Source organism: Vicugna pacos, chromosome 35 (assembly GCF_048564905.1).
Source record: "Vicugna pacos chromosome 35, VicPac4, whole genome shotgun sequence".
Lineage (NCBI taxonomy): Eukaryota > Metazoa > Chordata > Mammalia > Artiodactyla > Camelidae > Vicugna > Vicugna pacos.
Window position 1 is genome coordinate 5,100,820 of NC_133021.1, and position 23,353 is coordinate 5,124,172.

General features: G+C 36.9%; 1 protein-coding gene across 2 annotated transcripts in view; it reads left to right on the forward strand.

Annotated features, from left to right (window-relative positions):
- Positions 1 to 2,687: 2,687 nt before the first annotated feature.
- The window catches only part of CCDC7 (coiled-coil domain containing 7), a 177,810-nt gene continuing 157,144 nt past the window's right edge, over positions 2,688 to 23,353 (forward strand). For both annotated transcript variants that reach the window (XR_012067091.1, XM_072955093.1), the window contains exons 1-4: positions 2,688 to 2,916; positions 4,914 to 5,245; positions 6,254 to 6,346; positions 12,289 to 12,372. Coding sequence is in view for 1 of the 2 variants with exons in the window: in XM_072955093.1 (XP_072811194.1) it covers positions 4,967 to 5,245; positions 6,254 to 6,346; positions 12,289 to 12,372 (456 nt within the window). In the remaining variant the exon portion in view is untranslated. The remainder of the gene's footprint in view (positions 2,917 to 4,913; positions 5,246 to 6,253; positions 6,347 to 12,288; positions 12,373 to 23,353) is intronic.

Genomic DNA, 23,353 nt, shown 5'->3' on the forward strand with positions numbered 1-23,353 from the left:
TGTCATGGAACTTGGTATTTATTTCCATTATTTGGATCTTCTTTAATTTCTCTCAATAATGTTTTATAGTTTTATTTGTAAAAGTCTTGCATATTTGAAGTTAAAATTGTTCCTAAATATTTAATATTTTTTAGTCATAGTATAAATAATTCTATAAAAAGCGTACATTGTCTTGAAGGAATTCAATTGTTTGTTGCCAGTATGTAGGAAAACAATTGATTTTTGTATATTTACCTTCAACTCATGACCTTGGTACATTCAATTGTTAGTTTTAGTAGTTTGTAGGTTACTTTGGATTTTCTTTGAACATAATCATGTTATCTGGAAATAAAAAGTTTTCTTTCTTTCATTAAAATCATTATGTCATTTATTTCTCTTTCTCACCTTGTACTGGCAAGACCTCTAGTACAATATTGAATAGAAACAGTAAGAGTAAATAACCTTGTCTTATTCTCAATCCTAAGGGAAAATTATTTTATTTTTCACCATTACGGCCATATCACCCTGAACGTGCCCGATCTCTTCTGATTTTTCACCATTAAATATGATGTTAGCCTTAGAATTTTCACAAATGTCCTTCATCAGTTGAAAAAGTGTCCTATTCCTAGGTATTGTTTACCTGTTTTCAAAGAATAATGGACAAATTCATGTCAAATGCTTGAGCCACTATATAGTTTGACATTCCGTACTTATTATTCACTTTCTGGAATTCTTCACTTTCACTTCACCAGCACTAATATTAGTCTTTGGTTCCTAGCCGTGTTGAGTATTAAGGCCACCACGCTATATGGATGCTCGATTTTTGGCTAGAACTCATGTTGAGTGGTTTGCTCATGAAGGTTAATTTGACAACTTGATCATTCAGATCTTAACAGCAAAATTCGAAATGACTAGACATAATCAATCTTCAGGGTTCTGAAAAATAGTAGCAATCTGCTGTGTCAAATCTAGAAAGTTTGGGGAGATCTCTTTTAAACCAAATGTCTTTTATGATTTTGAGACATTTTGAGACATTTCTGTTTCCTACCTCTTTCATTTACAATGGTTTGGGAAGACTTTGGATTTAGTAATTTAATCCTTTGTAAACAATTTCCTCAGATTAAATTTATTGCCAGCTCTCCTCTCCTGCCACTTGCTATATTGCTTAATAAGTTTGATCACTAAACCTATATTTCTTGCTTTTTATTACTGATGTAATTTGTGCATACTGAAAAATGCACAAATGATAACCGCAAACCTTCATGACTTTCTGGACACATCCAGAAACTTAGAGCAGGAAATATTTCTGGTACTCCAGAAGGCTTCTGCATCCCTTTCCTAGTCATTAACAACTCTTAACTACCAAAGGTATGCTGGAGGTAGCCTGCATCCCCTCTTGAGAGCTGTTAAATTTTCAGAATTTGGTGAGACAATTCTTAAGCATAGCCAGTATTAACAATTAAATTAACAACAACCAAGTTAATATTTTTCATATGAGAACATTTTACTTTGGTCAGTGAAAAACCTTCTTATTTGGGGAGTGTTTTAAATGAATCATCTTCAATTTTTTTAAAGACAAAATTTCCTTGAAGTCACACTATCTACCTTGGATAGTTACATATGAAAGCAGTGCATGGAAACTGATGGCAAGAGACTACTTATATAACACACTTCATCTTTCTAGTTCACCTTACCTTTAAAACTATGAAGCTGCTGCACAATTCTGCAGAAGATTAGAGTCTGGACTTGGAGGGCATTATGCTTAGTGAAGTAAGTCAGACAGAGAAAGACAAATACTGTATGATATCACTTATATATGGAATCTAAAAAAGAACCTAGTGAATATAACAAAGACACAGACACACAGATACAGAGAACAAAGTAGTGGTTATCAGTGGGGAGAAGGAAGTGGGGTAATTCAGGGGTACAAAGCATTAGGTATAAAGAAAATAAGCTACAGGGTAGGTTGTAGGTTGTACAGCACAGGGAATAAAATTATGAATCATTACGTTGCACATCAAAAACTTAACTAATACTCTGCATCAACTATATTTCAATTTCAAAAAAGTGAGTATCATTTCTATGTATTTTACCCAGAATAGGAAAAGAATTTTTACTTTATTTTACCATAGACTGATGTAAAAATAATTGTTGAATTTTTTTTTTTAATAGAGGTACTGGGGGTTGAACCCAGGACCTCCTGCATACGCAATCTATCACAGAGCTATACCCCTCCCCCTAAGAACAATTCTTTCTTATTATCCCAATCATTGCTATTTTTCCAATTGCCTATTTGATGTCCATACTAAGAATTATGTAATAAAAAGTGTTTAGTAGTTTAAAAAAAAAGGGAAAAAAAGTCTGGTAACGGACTCCACAACACCTAGTGTTGAAAAGCGCTTCAGAGGACGGCAGCCTGGGGCCCGGGCCTGGGTCTCAGTGTTGCTGATGAAGGCCAAACTCTCAATGCACCGCGTACGCAGGTGTTTTAAGTCTTCAGGCCAAACACCTGGAAGGAACCGCGCGAGCCAAGCGCCCGGAAGTACTCAGACCCGCGAGAGAATGGCCACGGCTCGCCCAGGACCAATCTCCAGCACCCCGCCCCTGCCGGAAGTCCTCGCCCCCCGCAGCGGGCATGAGGTTCGCGCCCGCGGCGTCTGACGTCAGCGTCTGCGTCACGACGTCGCGCTAACGGCCGAGCGGCGGTTGGCAGCCCGCGCTGCTTGTCGCTGAGGCCCAGGGACACCGAGGCCGGGCCTCCTACCGCAGCGCCAATGCCCGTTTGCGAAACGGCGGGGCTGGCGTCCGGAGGGTTTGCAGGCTTCCGCCCTGGAGGAAGTCTGGGTGGCTCAGCACGTCCAGCGGTTTCGCCGCAGAGCCCGCTGGCCAGGGCCTCGCCGCCCCACCCCGGAGCCCGCCTGCCAGCAGCCCCCGCAGGTACGCTGAAGGGCGAGGCGCGGCCCGGGTCGGGTGGGGGCTGTCGCTGGGCTCTGCCTTGCTTTTTTTTCCTTCTTATTTTTTTTTTTTTTTGTGATAAGAAGATTTTTTTATTTGAAATACGCTGACCAACACGAGTGTAGAGCCAAGAACAGGAGGGGCTGGCCTGCCTGGGGAGAGTTCACGTATTCCCATGTCTGTGTGCCCCAAACCCTGCTTCCAGGAAAGGCCGAGCAGCCGCCGAGCAAGGGTGCAGAGTGCCTTCTGCCTGGCTTTCCTGTAGGTCTGTTTCTCCGGGTTTTCGCTGCCTTGCTTCCCTCCGTTTTCCTGCTGCGTGGTGGCCTCGGGCTGGGCCTGCTGCTTCTGGTGGAGAAACGGGGCCAAGCGTCCCTGTCCTCGCGTCCCCCCGGCCCCGTGGGTCATGTACCGTCCAAGGGCTGGGAGTGGCCACCCGGCTAATCCTTGAAGGAGAGCCAGAAGTCTGTCTTCGTGGTGGGAAGTGACCGCTGGAACTTGGGCACAGTGGGGGTGGGGCAGTATCCGCCGCCTGCCTTCGTCAGGAGAGCGGAAGGAAATGTGTGACCTTGAGTGTTTTCTTGTGAATACAAGTATTCATTGTCTGTAGTTTTTGTGTTTAAATTTCTGTGAGCTCCGTGGGCCCATTTGTTGGGAGGTTCTGTGGCCCCTGGTGAGTGCCCCTTCCTTTCCTGTTGGTGTCTTGAATGAGCCCACATGTCTGCCCCCTCCTGCCTGCTGCTCTAGACACACTTTCCCTGGGGTCTGTGTAGGAAAACCCATTTCCTCTCGTTGGCTCAAGGCCATCGTCGGAGCAGTTCCCTCACTCCCAGCCACATCCAGTTTGCTCTCTGCTGAATCCTTTACGTCAGCAAAGCGCTGCTGTGGCAGAGAGCCACCGACAGGGTGGCTTGAAACCGTTGTGAGACAGGGTTACTGTCTGACAGCTTTGGCGTCTTGGAGGCTGAAATCAGTGTCTCCCCTGAAGGTTCTAGGGAAGAATCTTCCCTGGCTTCCTGGTTTCTGGTGGATGCTGGCAGGCTTTAGCAGGGCTTGCAGCTGCACGGCTCCAGCCTCTGCTCTTGCCCTGTCATGGCCTTTCCTGTATGTCTTGGTGCAAGTATCTTCACGTGGCTTTATTTTTTTTTTTGTGAATACTTTTGCCTTTATTGGTTTAATTGAGGCTCTGCACATGACTTTCTTATAATGACACCAATCATTGGATTTAGGGCCCAACCTAATCCAATGTGACCTCCTCTTAACTTGATTACACCTACAAAGACTGTATTTTCAAATACCGTCATATTCCCAGGTGCTAGGAGTTAGGACTTGAACATATCTTTTTTGGGGGACAGTTTAACCCACAACGGGACTAGTCTAGGTGTGGAGTGCTTCAGACAACAAAGAATGACCAGTGCTCTTCTGTCTTAATTTTTCCAGTCTATGGGACAACTCCCATGATCAGGCACATAATTTAAAACTGCTCGGGGAGGAGGCATTGTCCTGAGTCTTAATCAGCTTTGGAAAGAGAAAAGTAGAGGAAAGAAAGTTTAAGGCCTGCCCTGTCTGTACTTCCTTACCCCAGCATGGGTTTGGTGCCGCCCTGACATTACTCTGCTGATACCCTGAGAACAGGCTGTCACTTCTGTGGAAATAATGATATATATAAAAGGTGTATATTAGTTCAAGAATGGGGGAAAGGGAAGAATAAAATTTTTAAAGTTTTCTAAATACATTCTCTTATTGCTGCCACTATCTTCTTCCCTCCCTTCAGTTCCCATGCCTGCACATGAATCAGCTTTCAGTCACCTTTAGGAATTTCTCACTGGTTTTTTTTTTTTTTTTAAATTTGTTGTTAGTTAGGAATGTTTTCCTTTCTGTTTTGTAGTTTCTCCTGAGTTGATTTTGGGATTCACCGTCCTCATGGCAACTGATAATCCTGCTGTCATTTTTAATCTGAAATCTTAATGTTTTATTCACAGGGAGGAATAAAATTTTTTCATCTATAATTCAGAAGCTAAGTAAATAAAAAACAATGAAGCCAGTAAAGCAGCTGTTGGCCTCTAGTAGTAAATTGGCAAATGTTCCAGCATTAACTTACAAAAGAGGACTACTTAATTCACCATTGTCACCTAAATTTAAAGAAAAACATAGTGCAAAATTAGACCGTGATAAACTTGAACCAATGGTCTTAAGATCTCCACCAACAGGAGAATCCATGATAAGGTATGCTTTGCCCATTCCATCAAGGAAGACAAAGGAGCTAATAGCAGAAGATGAATCGATCAGGAATATTAGTGAACGTCTGAGGAGGGTAAGATACTTGTTGGTGCCTGTGTTGGGGGACCCCCATGACCATCCCCAGGTTTAGTGATTTGCTGGGAGGGCTCACTGGATTCAGCATATAGTCATAGTGATGGCTAAGATATATCACAGTGAAAGGGTAAAAAAGCAAAGTCAGCAAAAGGGTGGGGTGAAGTCTGGAGGAAATCAGCTCTAAATTTTTAAGATTCCTTTCCCTTTGGAGTCACATAGGACATGCTTAATTCCTCCAACAGCAAACTGTGACCACACATATGAAATGTCTCCCAGAGGAGCTCGTTAGAGACTGAGCACCCAGGGTTTCACTGGGGATTGGTCACCCAGGCACTCTCTGCCTAGCATGTAGCAAATTCCAGACTCTCTGAAGGAAACAAATTCAGAATCAATCATATGGTTTGTACCAATAATTTAGAGACAGTGACCTACTGTTAGTGAATAGTCAGTGCCCGCTATGTTAACTCTTCTCTGCACTGTAGAAACTTTGGCTCTTAATGTTGGGGGAAAAATCTCCCTTTCTTTGATTTCTTTTTTGCATAGTTATCCAGAATTGCATTGTAAGTGGTCTGACTACCAGGTGAGAACGATGAGGAATAGCAGACATACTTTCAAAATCCAAGTTTGCTCAAAGTTCAAGGGGTTATCCCAGAGAATTTCCTTTAAAAATGTATTGCTTTCTGGTCTCCATCTCTGTTTTCCCCACTCTCTTCAAAGAAGAAAGTTGGTCAGACTTGGAAGGTACTTTGGTAGTAAGTAGAGTTGATGTTTCAACGATTCATAGACTCTCTTCAGCACAGAAATGAAAGAGTCGTAGGGCCTCTCTTCATTGCTAGGGAGGAGGATCAAGGACTGTTGCCCTTAATTCTTCAGGGTGATATGAGGTGGAAAATTTATGGCACTGGCAGAAATAAGTCTTATGGTTCTGACATGATTGTTCAATATCTTTCTACATTTAACTAATATTTTTACATTATGTGTGTTCATAATTTGCTTTTTCTTATAGATTGTTTCTACTTTCGAAGAAACCTATGGATTTAATGTTCAAAATGGAAAAGAACAAGTTGTAAAGCCTGAAGATGAAGGATTAACTTCATCTGTAAGTATATGTAACTGTAACATAGAGACATTAACACTGAAAAGGGCTAAGGTTTTCTTTTAGAGTCTGTGTACGTTCTCAGAATGAATTCCTCATCCATGAAAATGATCTTCTTAGGAAACTTGAAAGTAGTGTGCTGATTTTCCCATCCTCTGCCAACACTTACCTTAGGGTTTAATTAAGGCATACCTACATCTTGAGCATACTTTTAATGCTAATGCCTCTCTTGTTTAATAGTTAAGCTGGTGGGTGACTGTTGGTTTGAGATGTATATTCTTTAGTATGTTAAGAATATATTATTTTATTTCTAGTTTGCTAAATTAAAAAAATGAAAACAATAGAGGTTACTGAGTTTTGACAAATGTCTTTGTTGTGTATGTTGAAGTGATATAACTGTTAAAGTGATTGTGTTTTCCTTCAGTCTATTGATGAGAGAAATTATTTTACATATTTCTTAATAGTCAACTGTGCTTTAATACACTTTACTAATAGAGTGTTATTATTCTATGTTAAAATTAGTTTTTTTTTAAATTACTCTTCTTAGGAACTGAATTTGGCTCCGTGTAATAAAACACCTGTATTGAGTCAACTTATGAACATGGTATATTTCTCCATTTATTTGATTGGTTCTTTGTCTTGTTTGATTTATTGCATCAGCATTTTGTAATTTTCATAATACAGATCCTATTCATGACTTGCTAGATTTAGACATTAATAGTTCATTCTAGGGGGAATGATTTTTAATGGTATGTTTTTAAGTTCACTTTCTTCCTGTTTGTAACTAGTATATAGAGATATGATTGATTTTTGTGTGTTGATCTTACATCTTGCAAGCGTGCTCAATGTACTTTTTCACTCTAGGAGTTTTTCTGTGGATTCTTTGGGGTTTTCTTCTTCAGACAATTATGTCACCTTCAAATAGGAACAGGTTTACCTCATTCTGTCCAATCTGATTGCTTCTTATTTCCTTCCCTTGACTTACTGTGCTGGCTCTGGCCTCCAGTATTATATTTAATAACAGTGACGAGAGCAGACATCCTTGCTCATTCTGACTGCTGCTTCCAGACAAGCATGGAAGTTTACTTCCCTGCCTCACTCCACCTACACCACTCTGGTGGGGGAAATGGAGGGCCAACTTTCACTGCCACATTATTTTTCGGCCCTGTTGACACATAGGGTGGTGGTGTAGTGTTTTCCTTGGTATTTGGTTCAGGGAGGATAGTATTGTCAAAAGTTTTGTGTTACGGCAGAGGTGCCTTTTCACAGTTCTTAGGATTTTCGGGCTTTTTTTTTTTTTTTTTTTTGGATCTGTGCTTGACAGTTGCCCCATCCATTTTATATGTAGGTAAAAGAAAACCCAAGGAACTCACGTGTTCCTCAAGTCCCAGTATCCCTGTCTTCTCTTTCCACCTTTCAGAACCTTCCTGTGTTTGTCACTGTGCTGTGTCTAGTGTGTTCAATTGTAGGAGGGAGGGTTAGAGGAATGGATCTAGTCTGTGATGACCAGAACAGGAAGTCCAAAATTATCTTTGATACAGTTCTGTGTTCTGATGTCGTCTTTATCTGATATCACCTTTCATATGATTAGTCATTGCATGTTACATCTTCTTTCAAACTTTTACTTCCAAGCTATCTGTGATTATGTATTTACTGTGTATCTCTCTGAAATACAATATAGTTGTCTTGCTTTTTTATTCAGTCTGATAATCTTTGTCTTAATTGGTGTGTTTAGTTCATTTACATTTAGTTGATAAAATTCAATGTCATGTCACATGATTTATTGTTATAAAATTTTATAGAAATAATATCAATTAAGTCTACTATCTGGCTTTGTTTTTATTCCATATGTTCTTTGTTCCTTTACCTTTTTTCTGTTTTATTTAGGTTAATTATGTATTTTCTTTTTTAGCCTTTCTTTTTTTTTTTTTTTTTGGCTTTTTAGCTATGTCTTTTTTTGGGCTTGCTGTAGGGATTCAATACATATCTTAAACTTATCACAGTTTATCTTCAGTTAATATTATCTTCATTTCTAATGTGAGAACTTTACAGCAATATAAGTCCATTTACCACACTTATGTGTTTTGTATTATTGTTATTGTTTACCCTTTTTTCTTGACTGTTTTAAAGATTTTCTCTATCTTTGGATTTCATCAGTTTGCTAAGACATGCCTAGGAGATGTTTTCTGTATGTTCTGTTTGGAAATCATCAAGCTGAATCTTTGAGATGATGTTTTTCATCAGATTTGGAAAATTTCCATTCATTATTTCTTCATATTATTTACTGTCTCTCTTCCCTTTTTTATGAGACTCCAATTATACATATATTATACTGCTTGATATGATGTAATAAGTAACTGTTTACTTATTTTGATGTTTTCTCTTTCTGTGCTTCAGTTTGGACAATATCTATTATTTCAGATTCACTCTTCCTTTCTGTGGTGTCAGATCTGTTAATAAGCTTTATCCAGTGAAATTTTTATTTCAAGCATTGTAATTTTCACATTTAAGATTATCTTTTGGCTCCTTCTTAGGGGTTTTTATATTTCTCCTGTTAGAGATGGATACTTCTCTTTACCTAGTATATCTGTCTTTTCCTGCAAATTCTTTTGTCTTACCAATAGTAGAGTTTTAAAAATTTTGTGTCTGTGAATTCCAGTATCTGGGTTATCAGTGTGTTTGCCTGAACTATTTTTTCTTTTCATTATAGATTATATTTTCCTTGCTCTTTGTATGTTTTGCAGTTTTTTTAAATTGGATCCCAAACACTGTATTTAGAAGAACGCTGGAAATTGTGATACTATATTTTGTTTTGTAAAGAAGGCTTGCCCTTTCCATTCTGGCATTTAGGGTGAAGGGCTCGTCATTCCCCATCCTCTGAGAGTTGAGCAGGAACTGATCCATGTGCTTAGTCAGACTGAGCTCTTATCTAATTTGTCTTATCCATAATCTCTCCTGTGGCTGCTTCCCCTAAGCGGCTGATTCCTTTGATCTTGCCAGTGTTTTATTTTATTTTTATCTCATTAAATTTTTAAAAATGGAAGTATACTTGATGTACAATGTTATGTTAGTTTCAGGTGTGCAGCAAAGTGAGTTATATGTATTATTTGTCAAATTCTTTTCCATTATAGGTTATTATAAGATATTGAATGCAGTTCCCTGTGCTATACAATAGGTTCTTAATGTTTATCTGTTTTATATACAATAGTGTGTATCTTAACTCCAAGCCAATATTTTAGCTAGCAGGAGTTTAGACCTCAACTTTAGATAGTTTTGATTCAGTCCTGGCAGAGCTTCAAAGTGCAATTACTGCAAGAATGTGTAGGATGAGATCTGCTGCTTTTTAATTCCTCCTTTATAGTGGTTGTTAATAACTGCCACCACAATCAAACTATAAAGCATCTTCATTATTCCAAAAAGCTCCTTGTACCCATTTGCAGTCAGTTGTCTCCTCCTTCTCCAGCTCCAGATAGCCACTGATTCGTCACTATAGTTTTGCCTTTTCTGGAAGTCATCTAAATAAAATCATGCAATATGTAACTTTGTTTAGCTAGCTTTCCCCATTCCCCTTGCATCATAATGTTTTTGAGATGCATCCATGTTGTTCTGTGTATAAAAGTTTGTTACTTTTACAGTGAAGAGTATTTGATTTCATGGCTGTACCACAATTTGTTTATCCATTCACTGGTTAATAGACATTTGGATTGCTGGATCCAGTAGCTGTTTTGGCTGTTACGAATAAAACTTCTATGAACATTTGTGTACAAGTCTTTGTGAGGACATACATGTTCATTAGTCTTGGATAATTACTTAGGAGTAGATTAGTAGGTTATATTTGAAGTATATGTTTAACTTTATGAGCAGTTGCTGACTGTTTCCCAACATGGCAGTACCATTGTATATTTCTACCAGCTCTATATAAGAGTTTCAGTAACCCCACATCCTTACCCAAATTCTTAATGGTATGAAGGCCTCCTTCTTGGCCTTCTGCCACCTTCTTGGCAGATTTCAGACGGGAAGGAGTTTGCTGGGAGAAAAACAGTTGTGTTGAGTGATTTTCTTAGGGAGCTCCCCGTCATTCTAGTCTATCTGCTGGCCTAAATGGCTGTCAGACGCTCAGCTGGTTTTTCTTCATCCTCTGAATTCTGTTTGTCAATGGCAGCCCCGCTTTCTGACTGCGCATGCTAAGCCAAATGTCTCCACTGCCGTACTCCCTCTACGTATGGATGTGGCCATGGTTTTTTGCTTATGTACGAAGTGTTCTGTGGCAAGCAGTTCATCAGGTTTTCCTCGTATTCTTGGTATCCTCAAGGAAAGCATGATGATGATTTTATTTTATATGTTTTTTCTTTTGGTGGTGCTAACACTGGAGTGAAGGCCTCTCTCTTGTTCCTATTTGTACCCTAATCATGAGTGTTATTTCTGCACCTCTTTTAGAGATCCTTTGTAGAAGAGCTGCCCAACATTCCTTTTTGTTTCATTGGCCTGATTGGGACACACGGCTACCCCGTTGGTAAAGGAGGTTGGCAGATTTTATAGTTACTGCTATTAGTACCTCTGCACATTGCCATCCCCAGCAAAACTGAGGTCCTGTTAGTAAGGAAGAAAAGAAGAATCAGTGTAAGGAAGGCAGCTAATAGTTTCTATTACAAAGATGCTCTGCTTGTCTCACAACACTACTGTTCTCATAAATTTTGAAGCTTTTGACATCCATGTAGAAGACCTTTCCAGATTATCTGGCATCACAATTCATGGAAGTTTTTCCTCCTATGATCTTGTCTCTGTCCCACATCAGCCACTTACTGACAAGATGATACCCTCTATGTCCTTGTTGTAACCCATAACTAACTTCTCTGTAATTTAAGTTTCAGTCATCCTAATCTCTGGCCACTACCTCCTGTGTTTCCCATTCAGTTTGTTATTTGTCTGTCCAGGTCCTCTGGATTCATTGGGAAACATAGTCCGTTGGTCCTGCTACTTTTTACTGTCCCAGATCCCTCTTGCGTTCTTACTTATCTTGCTTGAATTTCGTAGTCCACTATTTTTGCTCCTGTTCATATGTCCTTATCCCTCTTGCCCTGTCCTGCTTCATTGATCTTACTTTGTTAAACTGCAGCCTTCATCAGCTTGTTCGTCCTCTCTCTATTGTGACACCTGAATGTGGGTGGAAGAAAATCCCGAAGTATGTGAAATGGTCTCACTTAACACTTGTGATTAGTAACTCTAGTTCATTCATTTTCCCCCATCCTGAATGAGTTTTCTCCCCTCTCTCCTATGTGATTATAGGTTTTTACTATGATAAAAAATGAATCAATGAGTGTGTTTAAAATTTAATGTTGAGGAACATATTCCTCATGGAGAACCCTTTATGAAAATTCTAACTGTATGTGAGCACCTGAGATTCATTTATCATGTGCCAGTTCTCTGACTTATAAATCACTGCTCTACTAGAAGAGATTCATTCATTGTGATGTTTTAATACATAACTTTCTTTCCTCAAAATTTTCTATTGTTCATTAAGTGAGGGTGAAAGACTATGTCTCTGGGCAAGTGTACCTAGAAGTCATAATCAGCATTCAGTTTTTAACAAAAGAAGTTATTTATAAGGTATATACAAGTGTGTAATTTTTTTTGGCTACTCTTCAATTTCAGGAGTCCAAGGCTGGGGTGCTTGATTTTCTGCAGCTGTGTAGAGGAGGATGCGAGGAGAGGCACAGCTGGGACTGTGGCATCAATGGACCGCTCCCCACAGTGTGCTTTCTTTCATGCTTTCTGGGAGAATCTGCTCATATAGCATTGGCTTCTTGTCTTATGCAGTTGAAAGGACATAAATTACACACATGAAACTCTTTTTAAAAGTAGTTAAACATACTAAAATATAGATGCATGTGCATATGGATTGTGAAATGAAAGTAACTTTCTGTTTTATTGCTTTTTTTCATAAGGTTGGGGATGATCTGAATTCATTCTTGACAAATTGTTCAGAATTTGCAACTCAGTTAGAAGAAGCAGCTGACGAAAAATGTAATGTATGTATTTTGTATAAACTGCCAAGTATGAAGTATTACCTGGTATTTTCATTATTAGTTACCAATAATATTAGTTAGCCATAAGGCAATGTTAACTAATAATAGGTATTAATTAAATTACTAGTTATTAACAGTCATTGTAGTAATAAAATATTAAATGTTATATTGTTGGTTTGAACTTGAATATGATAATCCAGTCAGCAATATTGGTCTACATATGGTGCCTCAGTTAGTTAAAAGGACATTAAAAAGCATAATTTATTTATTTTATTCTTTAAAATTTTTTTTAATATTTTAAAATTTATTTTTTTCTTAACACAGCCGTTTATATCTGTGAATTTTTAAGTACAACATTGACTGGATCATTAGTATTTTCATATGTAATATTTGTGTTTTACTGTGTTTTTTAATAAGTAAGTTACAAAAATTTCATAATTAATGAAAAATTTTAAAGAAGACGTACAAAAAGAAGAAAATAAAAATCACCATATCCTGTTTCCCTGAGATAATCAACTGTTGTTAACATATTTTTGTTTACTTTTCTGTTTTTCCATAGTTACCCATATTATTCTTAAAGTTAATACTATATATTATTTGGTAATGCATTTTCTTATTTTCTGAGTTTTGAAAAGCAACATTCGTTGTGCTTTATCTGATTATGAAAGTGCTGTAGAACATTTGAAAAAGTGAAAAAAGTACATAGGAAAATAAATCATGTGTAATCTTACTCTATAATGTTATTGGTGCTTAGAGTATATTTTCTGTGAATGTATATACACACACATGCACATTTATATACATACTTTCCCAATTTTTTATTGTAAAATAAACATAAAACATACTATCTTAAACATTTTTAAGTGTATAGTTCAGTGATATTAAGTACATTCATATTGTATAACCATTACTGCCTTCCATTTTAGAACTCTTTATCTTGCAGAAGTGAAACTATGTATTAAATAATAAGTCCCTATGACCCCCACTTTCTGGCCCTGGTAACCACCATTCTACTGTGTTACTATGAGGTTTTGTTTGTTTTGAGTCCACATATAAGTGGGATCCTGCAATATTTGTCTTTCTGTGTCTTGTTTACCCCGCTTCCCATAATGTCTTATGGATTCATCAGTGTTGTCACAAATGGCAGGATTTCCTTCTTGTTTATGGCTGAATAATACTCCCTTTTGTATATAAATCAGTTTATCCATGCATCTGTTGGTGGAGACTTAGGTTGTTTCCATATCTTGGCTATTGTGAATAATTCTGCAAAGAACATGGGAGTGCAGATATCTTTCTGAGATACTGATTTTATTTCCTTTGGGTATATGATCTAGCAATCCCACTTAGGATTGCTAGATCATATGGTACTTCTATTTTTAATTTTCAAGGAACCTACATACTATTTTCCATAGTGGCTGTTGCAATTTCTTTTCCCACCAGCAGCGCTTGAGGGTTCCCTCTTTCTGCATTCTCATCAACGCTTGTTTTCTCTTTTTGATAATAGCCATTGTCACAGGTGTGAGGTGACAGTTCTTGTGGTTTTGATGTGCATTTCCCTGATGATTTGTGATGTTGAGAGCCTCTTCATGTGCCTGTTGGACATTTTTATGTCTATTGATTTTTCTATTTCTTTGCCCATTTTAAAATCAGATTATTTGGGGTTTTTTGCTACTGAGTTGTATGAGTTGCTTATATATTTTAGATATTAACCCCTAGTGATATATATGGTTTGTAAATATTTTCTACCATTACATAGATGCCTTTTCATTTTGTTGATTGTTTCCTTTGCTGTGTGGTAACTTTTTAGGTTGATTAGTCCCATTTGTTTATTTTTGCTTTTGTTAAGCCTAAGCTTTTGGTGTTATGTTCAAGAAATAACTGCCAAGTCTAGTTTCCTGAAGCTTTCCCCCTGTGTTTTCTTCAGGAGTTTGATAGGTTTAGATCTTTTGTTTAGGTCATGGACCCATTCCAAGTTTATTTCTGTATGCGGTGTAAGGGAGGGGTCAAACTTTATTCTTTTACATGTGGACATTAGTTCTCCCAGCGCTACGTGTTGGAGAGGTTTTCCTTCACTCATCGGCACTCCTGTGGGAAGTCACTTTGCTGTGTGTGCAAGGGTTTATTCCTGGGCTTCAGTTCTGTTCCACTAGTTTATGTGTGTGAAATAATTTTTTAATTTTTATTTTAAAAATTTTAGATATAATTGACATGTAACACTGCATTAGTGTTAGGTGTACGTGTGTAATCTGTCTTTCTGCCAGTGCAGCACTGTCCTAATTACTGTTGCTGTAGTGTATTTTGAAATCAGGAAGTTTGAGACCTACAACTTTGTTTCGTTTTTTCAAGATTATTTTGGCTATTCAGGGGTCCCTTGAGATTCCATGTGAATTTTAGTATTTTTTCTTTTTCTGCAGAAAAAAAATGCCATTGAGCTTTTGATAGAAACTGCACTGAATCTGTACATTGTTTTGGATAATGTGGGCATTTTAATTGTGTTAAGTCTTCCAATCCATGACCATGGGATGTCTTTCCATCTATTTGTATCTTCTTTGATTTCTTTTAGTGATGTTTTTGTAGTTTCCTGTGTTAAAATCTTTCATCTCCTTGGTTAATTTTATTCCTGGGTATTTTAATCTTTTTTTTGATGCTTTAGTAAATGGGATCATTTTCTTAATTCTCTTTTTTGATTGGTCATTGTTAACATATAGAAATGCAATGGATTTTTAGTGTTAATTTTTTTATCCTGCAACTTCGCTGGATTTATTAGTTCTAACATTTTTGTCTTTGGAATCTTTAGGATTTTCTGTATATAAGATCATGGTGTTTGCAAGCAGATACTTACTTTACTTCTTTTCCTATTTGTATGCCTTTTATGATTGTTTTCTTTTCTAATTGCTCTGTCTAGAACATTCAGAACTATGTTGAACAGTGGTGGCAAGAGTGAGCAGCCTTGGCTTGTTCTTGATCTTAGAGGAGAAGCTCTCAGTCTTTCCTCCTTGAAATGATGTCTGTTGGCAAGTTCATAGGATTTTTATGTTGAGTTAGTTTCCTTCTATTACTAGGTTATTGAGTGTTGTTATCATGAAAGAGTATTACATTTTGTCAGATGCTTTTCATGCATCTCTTGAGATGATCATATTTTTGTGCATTTTGTTTATGTGGTATAATACATGGTTATGTATCATTACAGATGGTGAGCCATCATTATGTTCCAGGTATCAGTCCTACTTGATTATACTGTATGATCCTTTTAATATGCCTTTGAATTTTATTTACTACTATTTTGTTTAGGATTTTTGCAGCAACATTAATCAGGGATGTTGGTCTGTAGCTTCCTCTTGTGTCCTTATCTGTTTTTGGTATCAGGGCCTCATACCCATCAGGTAGTGTCAGAAAAGGCTGGGTGTTCTCTCTTTGATTCTTTGGAAGAGTTTGAGAAGGATTGATGTTAATTCTTTAATGTTTGATAAAATTCTCCAACAAAGTCACCTGGTTCTGGGTCTGTGGTGGTGGTGGTTTTTGCCTATTGCTTCAGTCTCCTCACTAGTTATATATGTCTTTTCAGATTGTTTTTACTTTTTCACGATTCAGTCTTGGTAGGTTCTGTTTTTCTAGGAATTTTTCCATTTCTTCTAAGTTATCCAATATTTTGTCTTATAATTGTTCAGAGTCTGTTATGATTTGGTCTTTCAGTGGACATCATGTCTCCTCTTTCATTTCTAATTTTAGTTATTTGCTGTCTCTTTTTTTCTTAATTTAGCCAAGGACTTGTCACTTTTTGTTAATCTTTTAAAAAAAACTCTTGGTTTCACTGAATTTTTTTTCTATTTCTGTTTCACTTAACTCTAACATTTATTATTTTCTTTCACCTGTACATTTTAGGTTCAGTTTGTTCTGTTGTTCCTTTAGGTGTAAGTTTAGGTTGTTGTTTTGAAATCTTTTTTTTTTAATATAAACATTTACCACTATAAATTTCGTCTTGGCACAGCCTTTGCTGAATCCTGTAAGTTTTGGTATTTTGTATTTCATTTTCATCTGTCTCCAGATATTTTGTAAATTTGTGATTTTTTTCTTCAACCATGAATTAGGAGCATGTTTAATTTTCACATATTTGTGGATGTTCTTATTTCTTTCTGGTATTGATTTCTAGTTTTACTTCCTTGTGGTCAAGAAGATATTTTGTATAATTTTCATTTCTTAATTTTGTTAATACTTGTTCTGTGTTAGAATGTGTCTATGTTAGGCATGTGGTCTGTCTTGGAGAATGTTCCATGTGTGGTTGAGAAGAACATGTATTTTTCTACTGTTGGGTGAAATGTTCTATATATGTTTGTTATGTGTATTTAGTTTATAATATTGTTTAAGTCCTGTGTTTTCTTATTGGTATTCTGTGTATTCTATCCATAGCTGAAAGTGGGGTATTGATCTACTATTTTGTTGATTTTTGTTTCTCCCTTCAGTTTCTTTTTAGTGTTTGCTTCATATATTTGGATGCTCTAATGTTAGGTCCACATATATTTATAATTGTTAAATCTTCCTGTTGAATTCACTCTTTTATCATTATATAATATTATTTGTCTTTTTTGACAGTCTTTTTTACCTTAAGCTGTACTTCATCTGATGTAAGAAAGGCTATTCTTGCTGTCTTTAGGTTCCTGTTGCATGGAATATCTTCTTCCAACCTTTTACTTTTAGCCTGAGTGAGTCCTGAGATCTAAAGTGTCTTCTAGACAGCATATTGTTGGACCTTTTTTAAAAAATTAGTTTAACTAATCTCTGCCCTTTAATTGGTACATTTCATTCATTTACATTTAATGTAATAACTAATAGGGAAAGATTTATTATTGCTGTTTTAATTGTTTTTTGCCTGTCTGGTGGCTGTTTTGTTCTTCTTTTCTCTCTTGCTCTCTTCCTTTGTGTTTTGTTGATTTGTATAATCACATATCTTGATCCCTTTCTCATTTACCTCTGTGTGTATTCTATAGCTGTTTCTTTGGTGGTTACCACTGCAATTACATGAAACTTCTTATAGTTGTAACAACCTATTTTAAACCAATTACAACTTCAGTTGCAAATAAGAAGTGCTGTTTTACATCCTTGCCTCCTCCTACTGTATTACTGGTAGTGGTTGTATACTGAATCTCCATTAACACAAATTACAATTTTTTTGCTTTTTAATAAAAATTCTGTATCAGATTCATAAGTGATTTACTCACCTTCTTTACTATACTCCAGGATTCTGTATTTGTTGACATGTTTACCGTTACCAGGGAAGTCTATATTTTCATATGATTTTGTATTGATGTTTATTCTCCCTTCTTTTCAATTTGTAGGACTCTCTTCAGCATTTCTTGTAAAGAATGTCTAGTGGTGATGGACTCTCTCAGCAGTATTTTATCTGAAAGCGTTTTGATTTCTCCCTTATTTTTGAAGGACAGTATCACTAGATAGGGTATTCATGGCTGTTTTTTCTTTGAATATGTCATCTCTTTCCTTTCTTGTCTGAAAGCTTTATGGTTAGAAATCTGTGATGATCTGTTAGGAACTTCCTTATCTGTAAAGAGTCATTTTTCTCTTGCTGTTTTCATGATTCTCTATGTGTCTGTGACTTTTGACAGTTTGATTGTGATATATCTTGGTGTAGATTTCTCTAGATATCTTTCTATCTGGAGTTCCTTAAGTTACTTGAATTTATACATCCATTTCTCACATCAGACTTGGGAGATTTTCAGTCACTCTTTTTTCGAGTAAATTCTCTGTCTCTTTCTTCTTGGATGCCCATAATACCTGTCTTGTTCTGCTTCGTGATATCTCATAAGGACCTTAGGTTCTCTTCATTTTTCTTCATTCTTTTTTTCTTTTTCCTCTTCTTCCTCAGTAATTTTGAAGGTCTTGTCTTTTGAGTTTGCTAGTTCTTTCTTCTACCTGGTCAAGTCTTCTCATTAGTCCCTATAACAAATTTTTAAATTCAGTTATTGTAGTCTTTAGTTCCAGAATTCCTGTTTGGTTTTATTCATACTGTTGTTGTTGTTGTTGTTGTTGATGATGTTCTCATGTTGTTCACGGATCATTTTCCTGCTTTTATTTAGTTGTCTATCTGAACTCTTTTAACTCATTATTCTTTTTAACATTTTTTAATTTTTTAAAATCAGTAGTTAACTCTTTTTTTATTGAATTGTGACATCTTCTTAGGATGATGATTTTGAAATTTTTGGCAATTCACATATGTTTCTTTAAGATTTGTTTCTGGGCACTTAACTTGTTTGTTTGGGTGTATTATGGTTCCCTTTTTCTCTGTATGTCTTGTTATTTTTTGTTGTTCGGATTTTGGCATCTGAAGAATCAGCCAATTCACCCAGACTTTGTGGTTTGATTTACTGCAGGGAGAGCTTTCCTCACTTAGCCTGCTTAGATGCTGGAGCCCTCTCAAACCTTTTCTATGTAGGCATTCCCTCTTGGTTTGTGCATATAATCTGTTAGAAGAGGCTTGTAGATTTCAGTTCAGGCATGCTCCCTGCTGTCTCTGGTAACTGCAGCCTCTCTTGTGCTGTTGTAAGTCACAGTACTGGAGCTCTACCCAGTGTCTGTCTTAGGTACTGTAGATTCTGGTGCATGGTGGATGGTCTTTGTTATCAGAGGGCCTCAACCTGCCATCCTGTTCCTATCAGTACTTGGATAGAGGAAAGAAACTGGTCTCTTTTGCAGCTCCCCTAGTATCAGAATATTGGACGTGTGTTCTACTCTTTTTCATCCCCAAGGGGAAGGTAGAAAGTGTGGGAGTAGGGTGGGGCTTTCCCAAAGTAAAGTGAAAAGTGTCAAAAATTTTCCTACTGGGCTTTGATATGGTTGGCTTTGTCCTCACTTGGGGGTGCAGCAACCTTTTAACTGGTTTCTGATTTCTCACAGAAGCATTTGGTTGGTTTCATGTTAAATCCCTGTCTTTATGGGGGAAGGAGGATCTTGGTGTCCTATTTGTCTTCTTGCTGATGGAGCCTTGCTTCTTTTTAAGAGAAATGGTAATGGAAACCAAGATCTGATAGTTACCTGTACCCAATGATCCTGGAGTGTCCTTGCTTCTATGCCTGTTCAGCAGACAGAACTAGGAAATGTCTGCAACTATGCATACATTCACATGTTTCACACACACATATTCCTAGCTATGTATGAAGTGTGCATATACTTGTATATACACATAAATAGACATATCTAGAAGTGCGGAGTTCTCACAGACACCTTCGGCTCTATTCCCTCCGCTCAGGGCTTGTCTTGCCTTCCTCCATTTCATATTTGTATGTCTTTTCTTCCACAGTGAAAATCCTACTCTGAACAGCAGCACATTTATTCATTTGCTCAGTTCTATAGTACTTCTGACATTAAGAATCTTCTCCCCCATACCACTGCAAAACCAGACCTGCCAGAAATAGCTCCTGATTTGTTTGCAGCTCATCCCCCACTAGCACCCTTGTCCAAGACTGAGCATAAGGTGAATGTTAAATTCTGTATTCATGAATTAGTTGGATTAGTTCTTTTTTCTTTATTAGTTTCATCTTTTTAAGTTTTTTTTTTAGTTTTAGTTCCCACTTTCTATCCTTGTTGACTTTATTTCAGGATTATGTAGAACATTAACCTACTTTCATAAGTAGGTTAATTTTTTTCATGAAAAATAATGTAAAAAGGAATGCTTAGAAGTATGGTTCTTCCCTGTACTCCTTTCCCTTGCATTCCTCAGCTCTTTCCTCTCCTCTTGTAGGTGACCAACTTTGTTTTTGGTTTATCTTTCATATATTTCTCTTTTAAAATATAAATATTTTTCTGTCTCTCTATATATTTGTTTTATTTCTCCTTCTTCCTTACATAGGGGATAGCATATCAAATGTTCTTTTTTTTTTCCCACTAACTCCTACGAATTACTCCGTATCAGGTTTTAGAGATCTTTCTCATTCTTTTTACAATTGAATGATCAGCTCTTTGTGTCAGAGTACATACCATAGCTTATACTGTGGAGTTTATAATATGCCATAGTTTTTAGTATATATATCATAGTTTATTCAGTTAACCTGTGTGAACATTTAGGCGTTTTTTAATATTTTGCAATCGGAAATAATGCTTCAATGAGTAATCTTGGGTATATGTATGTTAATGTTTTTGGGAGTATATGTTCCAGGTAAATTTCTGTAATTGGGATTGCTGTGTCATAAGGTAAAAAATGCATGTGAATTTTGTTAGATTTTGGGAAACTTCTCTGCATTGAGGAATTGTTCCAAATTATACCAATTTCTCCACAACTTCTTCAAATGAGTGAATATCTCCTTTTGAAATTTTGCTAGTAGATTGGTTGTAGTTTTAAATTTCATTTTTACAATTGAACATTTTTTTCATATACTTAAGGGGTATTTTTATTTTTTGTGAATTGTTGACCAGTTTTGTATAGGGTTTTCATCTTTTTTTTTCTAAATAAGTTTCTGAAAGTTCTTTGTATATGGGTTATTGACCTGTATCTGTGATATATGTTGTCATTTATCTTAATTTTGTTTGTGATAATTTGGGTCATGCCAAGGTCATTGTCATCCTCCTCTTTTTTTTCTCCTTTTCTTTCCTAGTTCATATTTTTATATTTAGATGTCTGATGCATGCAGAGTTTCTTCTTGCTTATCATTTAAAAAATGGATCTAATCTTCTCTTTCCAAATGGCCTTTCAGTTCCCATACTGTTTCTTTCAAAGACTGCTTTTCCCCGGTGATTCTGTCATTATTGTATGCTAGAACTGTAACACCTTTGTGTCTTACTAGACCTTCTTTTCTACTCTATTGGGCGGTCTCTCTATTCATATCCCATGTTGTTTTAATTTATTATAATTGAAAGTAATTATAATGCTTTGCTGTCTTCAGGACTAACTCATCTTTCCTCACAGTTTTTGCTTTTCAGTGTTTTCTTAGCTATAGTGGATTGATTTTTTTGGACCCCAAAAAGATGTGTCTTAAGTTCTAATCTCCGTTACCTGTGAGTGTAAGCTTATTTGGAAATAAAGGAGTCTTTGATACATAATTAAGTTAAAGCTCTTGAGATGAGATCATCTTGGATTACCCAAGTGGGTCTTAAATCCCATGACAAGTATCCTTATAAAAGATAGAAGAGGAGACGTCTCAGTGGGCAAGATCACGTGAAGACAGAGGCAGAGACTGGAGTTACGTATCTAATAGCCAAGGGATGCTTAGAAACACCGCAAGCTGGGAAGAGGCAAGGAACAGAATTTCCCCTAGAGCCTCTAAAGAGAATGGAGCTCTACCAGCACCTTGATTTTGGAGTTCTGACCTCCAGAACTGTGAGAGAATGAATTTCTGTTTTAAACTGCCCAGTTTGCAGTAATTTGTTGTAGCAACCCTTGGAAACTAATATATTAACTGTTTTTTTTTTTTGCATTTCTTTTATTTTTTACATTTTTTATTGATTCATAATCATTTTACAGTGTTGTGTCAAGTTCCAGTGTTCAGCACAATTTTTCAGTCATTCATGGACTTATACACACTCATTGTCACATTTTTTTCTCTGTGATTTATCATAACATTTTGTGTATATTTCCCTGTGCTATACAGTGTAATCTTGTTTATCTATTCTACAATTTTGAAATCCCAGTCTATCCCTTCCCACCCTCTTCCCCCCCCCCCCCCCCCCCGGTAACCACAAGTCTGTATTCTCTGTCCATGAGTCTGTTTCTGTCCTGTATTTATGCTTTGTTTTTGTTTTTTAGATTCCACATATGAGCGATCTCATATGGTATTTTTCTTTCTCTTTCTGGCTTACTTCACTTAGAATGACATTCTCTAGGAGCATCCATGTTGCTGCAAATGGCATTATGTTGTCGGTTTTTATGGCTGAGTAGTATTCCATTGTATAAATATACCACCTCTTCTTTATCCAGTCACCTGTTGATGGACATTTAGGTTGTTTCCATGTTTTGGCTATTGTAAATAGTGCTGCTATGAACATTGGGGTGCAGGTGTCATCCTGAAGTAGATTTCCTTCTGGGTACAAGCCCAGGAGTGGGATTCCTGGGTCATATGGTAAGTCTATTCCTAGTCTTTTGAGGAATCTCCACACTGTTTTCCATAGTGGCTGCACCAAACTGCATTCCCACCAGCAGTGTAGGAGGGTTCCCCTTTCTCCACAGCCTCTCCAGCATTTGTCATTTTTGGATTTTTGAATGATGGCCATTCTGACTGGTGTGAGGTGATACCTCATTGTAGTTTTGATTTGCATTTCTCTGATAATTAGTGATACTGAACATTTTTTCATGTGCTTTTTGATCATTTGTATGTCTTCCTTGGAGAGTTGCTTGTTTAGGTCTTCTGCCCATTTTTGGATTGGGTTGTTTATTTTTTCCTTATTGAGTCGTATGAGCTGCTTATATATTTTGGAGATCAAGCCTTTGTCGGTTTCACTTGCAAAAATTTTCTCCCATTCTGTAGGTTTTCTTCTTGTTTTATTTCTGGTTTCCTTTGCTGTGCAGAAGCTTGTAAGTTTCATTAGGTCCCATTTGTTTATTCTTGCTTTTATTTCTTCTAGGAGAAAATTTTTGAAATGTATGTCAGATAATGCTTTGCCTATGTTTTCCTCTAGGAGGTTTATTGCATCTTGTCTTATGTTTAAGTCTTTAATCCATTTTGAGTTGATTTTTGTATATGGTGTAAGGGTGTGTTCTAGCTTCATTGTTTTACATGCTGCTGTCCAGTTTTCCCAACACCATTTGCTGAAGAGACTGTCTTTGTTCCATTGTATATTCTTGCCTCCTTTGTCGAAGATGAGTTGACCAAAAGTTTGTGGGTTCATTTCTGGGCTCTCTATTCTGTTCCATTGGTCTATATGTCTGTTTTGGTACCAATACCATGCTGTCTTGATGACTGTAGCTCTATAGTATTGTCTGAAGTCTGGGAGAGTTATTCCTCCAGCCTCTTTCTTTCTCTTCAGTAATGCTTTAGCAATTCTA